The sequence below is a fragment of the Amia ocellicauda genome, chromosome 18 (assembly GCF_036373705.1).
Source record: "Amia ocellicauda isolate fAmiCal2 chromosome 18, fAmiCal2.hap1, whole genome shotgun sequence".
NCBI classification, from domain to species: domain Eukaryota; kingdom Metazoa; phylum Chordata; class Actinopteri; order Amiiformes; family Amiidae; genus Amia; species Amia ocellicauda.
The window spans coordinates 26,781,305-26,795,242 of NC_089867.1; the positions used below are offsets into that span (position 1 = coordinate 26,781,305).

At 41.3% G+C, this 13,938-nt stretch overlaps 1 protein-coding gene across 3 annotated transcripts; it reads left to right on the forward strand.

The window, feature by feature from the left end:
- Nucleotides 1-465: 465 nt before the first annotated feature.
- LOC136713876 (up-regulator of cell proliferation) lies at nt 466-8,516 on the forward strand. Of its 3 annotated transcripts, XM_066691101.1 has the most exons (4): nt 466-545; nt 654-714; nt 2,268-2,438; nt 2,791-8,516. In XM_066691101.1, the coding sequence occupies exons 3-4, from the start codon at nt 2,414-2,416 to the stop codon at nt 7,521-7,523; spliced, it is 4,758 nt and encodes a 1,585-aa protein (XP_066547198.1). In that variant the 5' UTR covers nt 466-545; nt 654-714; nt 2,268-2,413; the 3' UTR covers nt 7,524-8,516. The 3 variants fall into 3 exon arrangements, with proteins under 3 accessions (XP_066547198.1, XP_066547200.1, XP_066547199.1); XM_066691103.1 differs by lacking the exon at nt 2,268-2,438; XM_066691102.1 differs by having other exon boundaries at nt 469-714.
- The last annotated feature ends 5,422 nt before the right edge of the window (nt 8,517-13,938 follow it).

Here is a 13,938-nt window from a genome sequence, read left to right on the forward strand (position 1 = left end):
GAAATCGAATAAGTCTATATATATATATTCATTCATATTATGAATGAATCTTGCCTTGTTTTATATGGTGGTCTTCTTGATCTTTTATATATGTGTAATCATTTTTCACCAACCTCTAAACAAGAAATCATGGTAGTTATTGAGCAATGAACCAAGTCACAATGTTGTCTTGAGGGCTGAAGGGTATTTAGGGTGTTTCTTCCAAATGATCTCTAAAGAACTGAATTCCCCAAAATATCGGCTTAATTGAACCGAATGAAGTATTTCCAGTGGCTCGACCAAATCCAAACTTTGACCAACCCTTGAATCGCAAATGACAAACGTGCACCCACTCGCATTTTGAGTTGTAAGAAGTAGAGAGTGGCTTCTGAGAATACATTAATACATTAAACTGCCATATGGTACAGGTTTGTACTTTGCACCCAGGTCAAAGTTTTGGTTTGGTACAGCCTGATTTACGAGTGTCTGATAAAACCAGCTCAAAGCCACTCTCCAGAACACAAGAGCAGATGCTTGGTTATGAATCCTGGGATTGTGTCAGTGAAGTGAGTCCTAACCTGTCACTCATTCTTTCTCACTTCATGTCTGCTGGTGTTTAGTAACCAAACATTGCACTGGTGGACAACAGGTCTTACAGCTGTTCTCTATATCAGTTTATTTTACAGAAGAATCCTTGAAGTGAAGAGTTACGGAAATAAAACTCTCCCATTTATGGTAAGCTATTTGATGTCTTGTATTTTATTCCTTTGAAATCATATATAAAATCTAATTTTCTTTCATCTGTGCTTTAAAAGATTAAATCTTTTTCCAGTTATTTTGACATGATCAGGCTTAAAACAACACGTAACAAGTGGGTAAATGTAAATGAAGCATTACTTGAAATCACCTACTCCAGCCACTCTATATTTATCTATATTTGGTCATATTGTCATAATGGAAATATATTTTAAAAATCCTCTTTTAAAAAAACGATTGTATTCTAGGAAATTAATTGTGATTGTGATTGAGACATTTGCAGCATGTATAGATCAATTGCTATTTGCGAGGCAAAATACTGCTTCCACAAACTGTGAGTAATTATGCGAACCTTACCTTTTATGTATTCATGTATTTATTTGTAACAACTTTCCAATTCCTTTCAGTGGTTGTAGAGAGGCATAATGCTCGTGTAAATATCCCCCAAAAGGAAAACCACGACTGAATTATTAGCAATCCTTAAGAGAGAGTGGCACTGTATTCTCAATGTAAACCTGACTGTAAATAACATTGTATTCTACTGTAATAGTGTAATGCAAATATGGAACATACACCGATCAGCCATAACATTATGACCACTGACAGGTGAAGTGAACAACACTGATAATCTCGTTATCATGGCACCTGTCAGTGGGTGGGATATATTAGGCAGTAAGTGAACATTTTGTCTTCAAAGTTGATGTGTTAGAAGCAGGAAAAATGGGCAGCGTAAGGATCTGAGCGACTTTGACAAGGGCCAAATTGTGATGGCTAGACGACTGGGTCAGAGCATCTCCAAAACTGCAGCTCTTGTGGGGTGTTCCCGGACTGCAGTGGTCAGTACCTATCAAAAGTGTCCAAGGAAGGAAAAGCGGTGAACCGGCGACAGGGTCATGGGCGGCCAAGGCTCATTGATGCACGTGGGGAGCGAAGGCTGGCCCGTGTTGTCCTATCCAACAGACGAGCTACTGTAGCTCAAATTGCTGAAAAAGTGAATGCTGGTTCTGATAGAAAGGTGTCAGAACACACAGTGAATTGCAGTTTGTTGTGTATGGGGCTGCGTAGCCGCAGACCAGTCAGGGTGCCCATGCTGACCCCTGTCCACTGCCGAAAGCGCCTACAATGGGCACATGAGCATCAGAACTGGACCACAGAGCAATGGAACAAGGTGGCCTGGTCTGATGAATCATCAGTTCAAGGTGTTGACTTTCCCCAGATCTCAATCCAATCGAGCATCTGTGGGATGTGCTGGACAAACAAGTCCGATCCATGGAGGCCCCACCTCGCAACTTACAGGAATTAAAGGATCTGCTGCTATCGTCTTGGTGGCAGATACCACAGCACACCTTCAGAGGTCTAGTGGTGTCCATGCCTCGACGGGTCAGGGCTGTTTTTGCAGAAAAAGGGAGACCTACAAAATATTAGGCAGGTGGTCATAATGTTAAGGCTGATCGGTGTATTAAAAAAGGGACAAAATATCAGCTATATTTATATTTTCAGCTATTGAACACTAGTTTTACTTTCACTTTCAGTTTGACAAAGGACTAGATGTGCTGTGAATATACAGTATGTCTGTCATAGGCTGCGAACACTATTTTCATTATTTAAAGAGAAACTTCTGGGGACAGAGCTTTCTTCTGGGAGCTGAAGTCAGGAAGGAATCTGCAGCTTCTCAATCATGGCATTCACACAAAGAAACAATGGTGAGAGGATTTGTTGCAAACATACATAAACAGAAATACAATTAAGACGCTTGATGCTGATAAATTCACATATAAAAGATGACTTTAGGAATAACCCTTTTTCTTCTTTAGATTTTCTCCCTCATGGGGCTGAAGTAGATGGAGGAAGTGTGTAGCAAAGCAATGCCGGGAAAGTGTGCTTGTTGCTGAATACTTATGCTTGGGAATGGGGAAGTCAGGCACAAGGCTGGGATGTCCTCCTATAGGACTTCAGTCTAATCTAATTTCCAGCATCTCAGTTGTGTAATTATGAAGTTATTTATTTATACATAACTTCTGCCTCTGTCTCTCTTTCTCTTTCTTCTTCTGTTAGTAGGGCAATGTCTGAAGGAGTTGCTCTGCCAGCTGGGGATAGAACACCTGTATCCTGGAAAACTGACCCTCAACTCCCTGCTGGAGATCAGTCAGAAGAGTGTAACCGATGTGAAGGTGCAGTCTCTCAGGGATCTGCCGTGGCTCTTCCTGAAAAAGCTACTGATGGTCAATACAGAAGCTAGATGTCTCACACACAACAGTGATGAGGAGAATATGCAGCAAATGCTGGCAGATGTGAACAGCCTGAAGAGCCTGCCTGATCTGTATGGTGCTGAAGACAATGTAGTGAACCCCCTGGATGTAATCGTCACTGTCTTCCTCTGTGCTGACAGCTTCCTCCGACAGGAACTGATGTTGAAGATGTCCATGTGCCAGTTCTCTGTTCCTCTCCTGTTGCCCCAGGGCAGCGGGGGTCCGTGCACTTTGATGCTCTGGGCACTACGAGATGTCTTGAAGGAGTGGCGGCCACACTCTTTAGCTGAAACACAAGGGTTTGAGGAGGACTGCATCATCTGTGCAGAGATGCCTCTCATCTCCTTCGTTAGGCTGGGTGACTGCAGTTTGTCCAAGTCCCATGTGCTCAACAAGGTGCTCAGCAAACCTCAGGAAAACCACAACTTCTTCATACACAGAGACATGGAATGTGGGGATGTCCCCAGGAGAGTCTCCAGTGGCTTGGTGGAGATCAGCTGGTACCTCCCCTGTGGAAAGAAAAACCTGGATATCTTCCCTGAACCTATGGCCATTGCAAACCTGAGAGGTGACATTAGCTCCTATGAGCAGCAGTTCAGGTTCCTCATGGAAACATCAACAGTTGTCTTTGCATTTCTGGACAGCGTACAAGAGGAAGAACACAAGTTGCTGGTTTCTTTTGAGAACATCTCATCCAAGCTTTATTTGGTTGTGAATTCAAAGAAACAGACACAGCAGCAGGATCTGGCCACAATAACAAACATGTCTGCAGAGCTGAAACTGGAACCCAAACAAATTCTATTTAAAACTGAAAAAGTAAATGAAGCAAAGTTTGCTAATATACTTAGTACAACAATTAAAAACATTGTCCAAAATAACTGCAAGAAATTTAACTTGCAAGACACAAGGGCTACAGCAGATGAGCTGGGCATCCCAGTTGATGAAGTTCATGACACCACATGCTGCAGCAATGCAGAAATGAGAGCTGAGGAGATTATTAAAGGGATCAGGGTGCACATAGTGACACAGTACAAGGCAAAGCAGCTGCCTCTACAAGGTGAGCTCTGGAAGAAGTTAGCCAAACTTGAGAAGGAAGAGTGTAGACTCAGGGATGCTGGAGACCAGCGTCTGGAGGTGTACAAATCTCAACTACAGCAGGAGAAACAGGACCTCAGAGAAAAACAGAGCAAGTATAAGCTGACCAAAGCGATGCAGCACTTTATCGAGAATGTGTCGAGCCCAGATAGGCTGGAGAGAGCCTTCTATTTAAAGTGGCTCAGGATGAAACTGGATGTGTTGTCTCGCAGACAGCTTTCATCTCTGCGCAACAGATGCAATGAACAACTCAGGAAAACCACACAGGACAGGGAGGCCATTGCACAGCTGGACCAGCAGCTGCTAGACTGCTCACTGGGGATCGAGCATTTCATGAGAGAGATGGGGCAGATCTATGAAGCGTCCCTCTGCAGCTCAGGGAAAGGAACCCCGCAGGTGCTCAAGCTCCCAGCTGTGGCTGCTGACCTGCTGCTGGATGGCTTCCCTCTGGAGCTGGTTGACGGAGATGCATCCAACATCCCAGTGAGGTGGGTGAGAGATGTCCTGATGGAGCTCCACAGGAAGGTGGGTGAGAACAGCAGGCTGTTAGTAATGGCAGTGCTAGGGGTTCAAAGCACAGGCAAGTCCACGCTGCTGAACACTATGTTTGGTGTCAAGTTCTCCGTCAGCAGCGGCCGGTGCACCAGAGGAGCCTACATGCTGTTCCTCAGGGTGACGGAGGACATGAAGGAGGAACTGGGCTGTGATTTCCTCCTGTTGATCGACACAGAGGGCCTGAAGAGTGCACAGCTGGCCCAGCTGGAAGACAGCTATGAGCACGACAATGAACTGGCCACGCTGGTGACAGGCCTGAGTGACATCACCATCGTCAACATCGCCATGGAGAACTCCTCCGAAATGAGGGACATCCTGCAGATAGTGGTTCACGCCTTCCTCAGGATGTCTGAGGTGGGTAAGAGACCCAGGTGCCAGTTTGTGCACCAGAACGTGGCTGGGGTGTCGGCGAAACACAAGACCATGACGGACAGGAAGCACCTTCTGGAGCAGCTGAATGAGATGACAAAGATTGCGGCTGACATGGAGAAACATTCCACGGTCAATAAGTTCACTGACGTGCTGGACTATGATGTTGAGAAGAATAACTGGTACATCCCAGGGCTCTGGCATGGTACCCCTCCTATGGCACCAGTCAACACTGGGTACAGTGAAGCTGTATACGAATTCAAGCAGAAAATGTTTGCGGTTCTGAAAAGTTGCAAAGATGAGAAACCCCTCGCAAAGATCCCAGAATTCCTGGAATGGATGAGCAGTTTGTGGAAGGCTGTAAAATATGAGAACTTCATCTTCAGCTTCAGGAACACCCTAGTGGCAGATGCCTATAACAATCTCTGTACTGAATTTTCAGAGTGGGAATGGACATTCAGAAAACACATTTACTCCTGGCTGGTGAGAGCAGAAGATCGCATTTCTAACTTTCAGGCAGATGATGAAAATCCTCATGAGAACAGCAGCATGGAAACATTGTTCATTGATTTGAAATCAGAGGTGTCCTTAGAACTCACATCTGCAGAAAACACAATGATGGATAAACTGAAGGAGTACTACAAGAGAAAGGAAAGGCACATCTCTCTTGTGGAAAAGTATAAAGCTGACTTCATGAACTGTGTCAGAAGTCTGCAGACAGAGGCAGAGAATACTGTGCTCAACAAGTTGAGGAATGCAATGGAAATTCATAAAGGGATGACAGAGGTGAAAGAAATCCACAGCAAGTACACAAGCCTAATTAAACAGAGAGTGAGGAGCCTACTGGACCACTGCAAGAACAGCAACACCCCCCTGAGTGAAGAGCAGCTCAAGGATGAGTTTGAAAACATGTGGAGGGACACCGTGTCTAATCTGAGCTTTCCTGCTCTGCAACAGAAAGATATTCATGCAGTGGTGCTGCACCAGCTGAGAAACAACTTACAAAGATGTGGCAGTTCAATAAGAGAAAAATTAAACAATATCAATGATCTGATTCAATGCGTAGATGAAGAATTTAAAGTTAATCCTAAACATATCAGTTTCTGGAATAAATTTAAACACTTTTTTGCACAGAATGATATGAAAGCACAGGCACAAAAGATGGCAAATGCTATAATCCAGAGATGTCAAGAGTTCATCTCAGAGAAAGTAAAGAGCGGGACAGATTTCAATGAGATCTACACCACAGAGCTGCTACAAATGACTGGTGACAGCCTGAAAAACCACCTCCTGAAATTGAACTCCTTGTTTGAGTTGGATCTGAAAGTGCACATTTGTGCTTTTGCAGTCAAGGCATTCGTTCAGATGCATGAACACTTCCTCAGAGAGAAGGATCCTCGCAGACAGCTGGAGAGATTCAAAACGCAGTTCTTCTCAGACTTCCAGAACCAGTACCACAACAAGGACCAGTGTCAGAGGAAAGCTCAAGACTTCACCGATCTCTGCCTAAGACCTGCGGTCACAGAATATGTTCAGCGAGCTCTGGGGATCGAAATCGTGGACAAGATCTTGACCAGTGGCCAGTCGCTGGAGTACAGCTCGCGTTCCTTCTTCCAGTTCACCATTCTGAAGGAGCTTCTGGAAAAGGATGACTTCCAGTACTATGCCTCCTACATTCTAACATACGAGACCTTTGTCAAGGACTGGATATTAAATCAGATTGTAGAACATTTTTCAAGAGATGCTTCTATTGGCGATTTGAGAGTCAGACGTCTGGAGAGCATTGTGGCCAAAGTGGAACAGGCCATAGAGAGAGCAAGGGGTGGCCTGTTAATGGATGGAGACAACAATGCCACTGGTTTTATTAATGAACTGTGCAGAACCCTAAGCAGTGACTTGCCGATCCCCAGGGATGCGGTGGGAGGAACGCTGTTTCAGATCACAGCCAAGAGGGAATCCTTCGCCCAGTCTCTCTCAGATTCTGTCAAGGAAATGAAGATCTCATTACTTGGAGAATTCTCTGCAGTCGAAGATATCAAGGAGACGCTGGCCAGCCTCTCGTTCCGGCCGCAGGACGAGCTGTTCAATAGGGTGTTCGGCTGTGGGAAGCAGTGCCCCTTCTGCAAAGTGCCCTGCGAGGCGGGAGGAAAAGATCACAGAGTGCACCATGCCTCGGTGCATCGCCCTCAAGGCCTGGGCTGTTTCAAATCTGTGTGTGACAATAAACTGGCAGAGATGATATGTACTTCACAGGTCTGCAACGAAAACATGTTTAAGACCAGTGTCACAGGAGGGATACCCCACTCTTATAAAGATTACCTGAAGGTTTACCCAGACTGGAACATCCCCCCTGATGTCAGTATAGAAGCCTCAGATTACTGGAAGTATGTCTTGGTCAGATACAACCAGTTGTTTGCCGAGAGGTTTATTGCAGAGCCAGCAGATGTCCCAGAAGAGTGGAGACGCATTACCCAAGAAAAGGCCCTGGAGAGTTTAAAGGTGTCATTTAACATTAGATAAATAGATTGATGTTCATGGGCAGAAAGGTTGTTCTATTCCTGATCTACACAAATCCACTGCACAGCACAGCTCTTCATTGCCCATTTTATTTACTGCATAAAACCATGAGGTTCCCTGTAAGCTTTAAGTTGTGGCGTACTGTGCCTTTTGGCCATGGGCCTTCAACAACATACAGATACTCCACCTCGTACCCAGACCCTGGCAGCGCACACACATTTCCCCCTGGCATTGTTGTGTATGGATAATAGTGTTGCTTGAGGTTCGATTGTCATCTGATCTCGTGATTTAATGCAGAAGACAATGTGTTCCAATATGGTAAAGCAGTTTACTGAGAAACACAGCATATGATTGCATGGACTGATCTAAATATAGTCTAAGCAGGATCAAAACTTTGAGGGGAAAATAATATTGCATAACACAGTTGTGCAACAAGGATAAAACTATGGAGAAGTTTACAACACAGATAAGATAACATACAATACCTCTTTTGTGTCAGAGCCCTAACTATAATGTTGATCAAATTGTGAGGAAAATATTTCTTCTGCTTTTACTTCTCTGAATTGTATATATAATGTACCACCATGTATGAAATGAAGCTGAAATGACACTCAATCAATGCCACAGGAGGATGTGCATCTGGGAAAAAAGCTAGTTGCTTTATCTTAAACTCCCAGTTTTAGGATTACATATTTGTCCCCATATCATCATCGATTATAAAACAAGTTTGTGTACTTCATAATAGTCAATAACTTCCTTTGTTGGTATTGGAGGCAACTTCAACTAGATACTAGTACATTCATTTTACTGATTGTATTGAAATCATACAAACAGATCAAACACCAGCTTTAAACATTATTGTTGTAAACAGAACCTAATGCCACATTGAAAAATCCAAGCTGTAGCAGCATTTGTAATGATGAAGATTACATAGTAAACCATTCATCATAATTATCTGCATTATTGTTTTTTAAAATAAAATTGTTAGGTACTTTATACTGAGTGGGATTTTTATGGACCTGTTTCTCTTTCTTTCTTTCTTTCTTTCTTTGATTTCGATGTACTAGTCCTGCTGTTTTGTGGAGATGGACACACTATTCATATTAACTGTAACTTTGGTGGAAAACGGTTTAAAAGACAATTAATGCAATTTCCACAACTGTCCTCATGTATTTGTAGGACTGTTTAAATAAAGCGCCTGTGAATTTTCAATTCTATCCTATTAGCAACTTTTAACAGTTCAAAGAATAACCTTCACCAGAACAACTGTCTGAAGCTGAACCGAGGTAATAATGGGTAATAATGACGTTTGGTGCTGACTGATTACAAGTGCTTAATTAGTGCCAGAGCGCAGTGTGAACTAGACAGAGCGGACGTACAAGGGAGGTACCATAGCGTTTAGTGTGACAACATACGTATCATGCTTTTCATCAATATAACACACTAGTGACATCATCAATCCATTCATTGATAGGAAAAAGTCAAGACCAATCAGAGCCCTGGAATGGTGCAGTTTGGTCCCCCACACATGGGGTCTGTTCAGTGATTATGAACACATTGAAAGGGTTCACAGCATTCGCACTGTACTTGATCGGTTTATATATATGCGCTAACATTTTTGAAATCCATAAATTAATGTGCTTGATATTTTATTTAGATTTTATTATTTTAACTTTTTAATTCTGATATATAGGCCTATTATTATAAATTTCTTTATCCATCTCTCTACCTGAATTGTTTGTTAGGCCTACTGCATTTTTGCTGGACTGGAGAAATGGTAATTACTTTTCTGTACTCTACCAGATACCTGAACATATTGTATGTACTTAATTTAACCTTAATTGAAGTAATAATCTGCTTAGATTTGACTTTTTAAACTGTGTAATAAAATAATAGTTGTTTATAAGTTATTTATAAAATGTTGAACTTAAAATAATGAAAAGGCTCTGATTTAGGAAATTATTACTTCAATTAAGGGTTAAGTAATTGGAACAAAATCGGTTGGAACAAAACGCTGCAGGGTGGGGGTCCTCCAGGACCAGGGTTGAAAACCACTGCTCCACAGCATACATGACACCCACACATGAAACATGCAAACAAGCCACATAGAAGAGGACAATGTGCTTAGTGTGGTAATATGCACAATTGTTTTCCTTTATGATACGTCTTCAACACAGTGACTCAACTAGTATTAAATAGCCCCCTCTAGTGGTTAAACCCACTTATCGCTATATCGTCATGTGTCTCATTTGACCTCATATGCGGTGTAGTATTCTTTACTGTAGTAACTGCATGGGTCCTTCACACTACTGCAGCTGATTAAAAGTTTCAATATCACACAATTCAATAACTGGATACTTTTTAAAAACAAATGATATAATCAAGGCTCTTGGAAAGAATTAATTCATGCTCAAGGATAAGAATATTCCTTATAGTATAGAATAGTTTTTCCTTCTGCTTAAAGACAGCATAGGTTTTGAAATGAATGAAAACTGAAATTGGGCATTAAACTCTGACCCAATTGAAGTGGTTTTTTATCTACTGAGCAGAAGAGTAAAATAAGAATACATTGAAAGATTCACACTTCATGTAGAATATATCTAGCTATACTTTATATATTCTTTTATTTTGGCAAAAAGAAAAATAATATTATCTTTTTCATACACATACATCTACATAATATGTATTATATTACATTGCATAATCCATCTATGTCCTTGCATGATACCTACAGTTGCTGGTGGTCTACAAACCACATGATTCACCTACAGAAGTGAAATATGTCCTTGCACCTCCTTAAACTGACACACGGTGGCAGAATATACTGTTTCCCCCACATATTTCAGAGCTCATGTTTCACATCTGACTGCAAAGTACAAAACATACACAAAATAGTGTCTCTGTCTAGGTGTGGGCGTAGGCATTAAACACACATTGTAATTCCTGAATTGGGAGTAAATAAATATTTATCCACTGTTCTCCAATTCTATATATTCCTACATGATTTGTGGTACTCCCTTATATGAATATATTATTATTATTATTTTTATTTCTTGGCAGACACCCTTATCCAGGGCGACTTACAACATAAGTGCAAACAAAGTGCAAAAATACAGAGAAGTACAAGGCATCAATCATTACAAATTCAACTTAGCTAAAACAGCAATTCAAAATAATACATTTTACAAATTCCAGTTTACAATTTACACAAGTACAGTAAGAGACTTCCTACATCCTGGACGGTGAAAGCTAAGTGCTGTCAAAATGTAGGGTTACAGACGAGGGCTACGGGAAAGGGAGCAAGAAGAAAACATTCAAGAACGCGAGAAGCAATAAACTGAAGTGCTATCTAGCAGGGATAGAGGACTAATATTACAAGTACTATATGAAGGTTAGGTCCCCAATAGCTCCAAAAAGTTTATCTGTATATAAACGTCACTATGAAAACCCTGAAATCTATGTTTCATATCCTTAAATAACTATGTCTTAGTATTCCAAAACATTCTCCCATTTAACCACAATCAAAATGGCAATTGATAATTAGAAAATGCCGCCCTGTAGCTCTGAATGCTGCTTCTTAAATAAGTAAATTCAGCAGACATGTTATATCACTAAAATCCTAAACATTACAGAATGTTTTGCTATAAAAAATACATTTTGGGACAGAGTTAACATTTGATTGATTTCCCTCAGGAAATGAGCTTGAAGAGAACAGTATTTGATCAATGTATACCAGCAGTGCTCACTTATGGCTCTGAAACCTGGTCACTTACTGCAAAAATGTTATAGACACTGTGGATGACATACAGAAGCATGGAATAGCAAGAAGAGATTGAAAAATAAATACATGGATCAGAGAACAAATTAAAATATATGACGTAATTGAGAGCATGAAAATGTTAAAATGGCAATGGGCCAGAAACATTGCTGTCTGGGTTGTCACTCATAGTGTAGCTCCCGATTGCATCCTGCACAATTAATATCCCTAATAAGCATTTCACATTGACAAGACAAATCCCCATACAACCACATGACGTACGAGTGTGTGACACCCACGGGAATCTTTTTCTTTGTTTGTTCAGAAACTGGCTTCAATCATTTCATACTTTTGGACATCATAGACACTATTTAGTACTAGTATATGGTTAGGCCCTGTGTTTCACTGGATAACTGCACTAGTAGGAATAAGTATTATGGAGATAGATTGAGAGAGATAGAAAAACATACAGTATTTTGTAATTATTGAAAGATACATTGCACTACATTTGACCACCAGCAGCAACAGAATAAGATTCATAGTACTGTGTTGTAAACTTTAGTTTAGATTCATCCTTTTCACATAAATAATTACATACAGGGAAATTATATTTGGTATTATTACTAAATGTTATAACTGGAACTCGTATTCTTTCCTATGTAGCTAGTGGGATGCTGTGTTAGGAAGGGTGCAAAATGGGGATCTGTAGGGTAAAGTGGGATATCTGGATGTGGGGGTCCTGGACTGGTCCATCGTGTAAAGCATGCTAGCCAGTGGGGGTACCTGGGTGGTGTCAGTGCAAAAGATGATATGTTTGTTGCACAAAGAGTAAAGAAAACAAAAGTATTCAAACCCATCATTTGGTCATTCTTTTGGTATAAATGTTGTTCATTGAACTATATGTTATCAATGGTGTCTATTCAGAGTGGGCAGCGCAGTGGAGTTTTCACTTTCTCCTCCTGGCTGCATGATGTTTGCCCTGTAGTAGCAGAGAGAGAGAGTGTGTGTGTGTGTGTGTGGCCTTGTGATGGACTGGCCAGGGTGCACCCTGCCTTGTGCCCTGCCTTGCGCCCTGTGACCGCCAGGTTAGGCTAAGTCTCACTGCAACCCTTTACTGGATGAAGCAATTATTGTATATGGATGGATGGATGGATGGATATTTGCAGGGTTTGAACACTGAATTACTGAATTTCCAGTTGACTGAATGGAGTAAAGACATGGATTTATATGTAGAGCCAGTCAAATGTTTTACACTACATCCATTTTAACTCAGTGTAAGACTGGTATACAATACATTTAGAGTACAATACAACCTTCATTGAGTTATACAGAGAAACAAACAAAATAAGCAGTATTATAGTGTGCTTCAATAGCAAACATTTCCCTCTGAGAATTTGACCTGTAGTGGGCAGTGTCAAGCAGCAACGCACTGGTGCTATAATGCTGCTGGAAATGAATGCATCTTTCCATGCAGTGAGTGTGATCGCACGATCATTGTAGCAGAACTCTAGCTTCTTACATGAGAAGGCAATTATGCCAGAGAATGCAAGCAATGGCTATCATAATCAGGGGACATTTTTCTTCTTCCAACAGAACAGTCTGTCATATCAGAACCACAAAGGTTTTAAAACTGTAGTCAGATTGTACTTAAAAAAATCTTTGATTTTGCTGCACATTCATGAATTACAAACATTTTAAGTAAAACTGCAATTAAAACCCAAGCAGATGAGCTGTGATGAATAACAACAGCCCCCCTTGAGTTTCTAACAAAAACATGCTTTCAGTATCTGGACTCCTACAGCTGCCACTGAGCGTGGGGGTGTTCAGCAATGAGCAGAATGTCTAAACCTCCGTGGAACAATATTTAAATATCATGAAGAGCACAAAGACACTGCAACTACTGGTCTAACACATACATAAGACTCAGACGCACTAGGCATTACATTATCTAGCCATGAGATGTATGTAAACGTTGAACAAAGACCTCATTTTTAGAGCTCCTCTCTGAAAACTACAGCAGTTCAACCGAGTAGAAAAGAAACTTGTGAAAAAAGTCAATATTCTGGAAGAACGGCATCCATTCTGAAAAAGCAAAGCACGTATATTCCAACTGTACCATGCGCTCTCTGTTCCTGCAGGTTTATCTAAGGAATTTACCACTAATCTCCTACGCCATTATAAACCCCTTTTTGCGGTATAACATCTTTTATGCCCCATTAACTTTGAAATATTTACTGTTGGGCATTCAGTATTCTCTTTCAAAGACTCGGGTCACAAATCTCTGCAAAGGTTTCTCAGTTAAAGCCCTGACAGCTGGGCCGGCGAAGAACGAGAGCTGAGAAATGGCAAACAAGCCTCAATGTGCGGTAAATCTTGTGGAAACCTGAATAGAGCATCTGGTTTGATCTGGCCTGTAGCCACGCTTAATAACACCTTAAAAGAGTGAGCTTGTGTCATCTGCATTCCCACGTGACTCCCTTTCTTGTCTGTGGCATTTCCAAGGGTTAGACCAGTTCAAAGCTAAGGTGCTGCAAAAAGGTGGTGAAGAAGCTTTCCTAAACTTTCCTGCCCATCTCAGCAATACATTCCTCCAACGCTTTTGTAGGACAGAAAGGTTTTGTCTTGGTAGCATGAATCGGAATTATTTATTAGTATTATAAT

Coding starts and splice junctions, on each gene's coding strand:
- LOC136713876 (XM_066691101.1), top strand. CDS start 2,414: ATGGCATTCACACAAAGAAACAATG. Junction 2,439..2,790: donor ATTCACACAAAGAAACAATG/GTGAGAGGATTT, acceptor TTCTTCTGTTAG/TAGGGCAATGTCTGAAGGAG.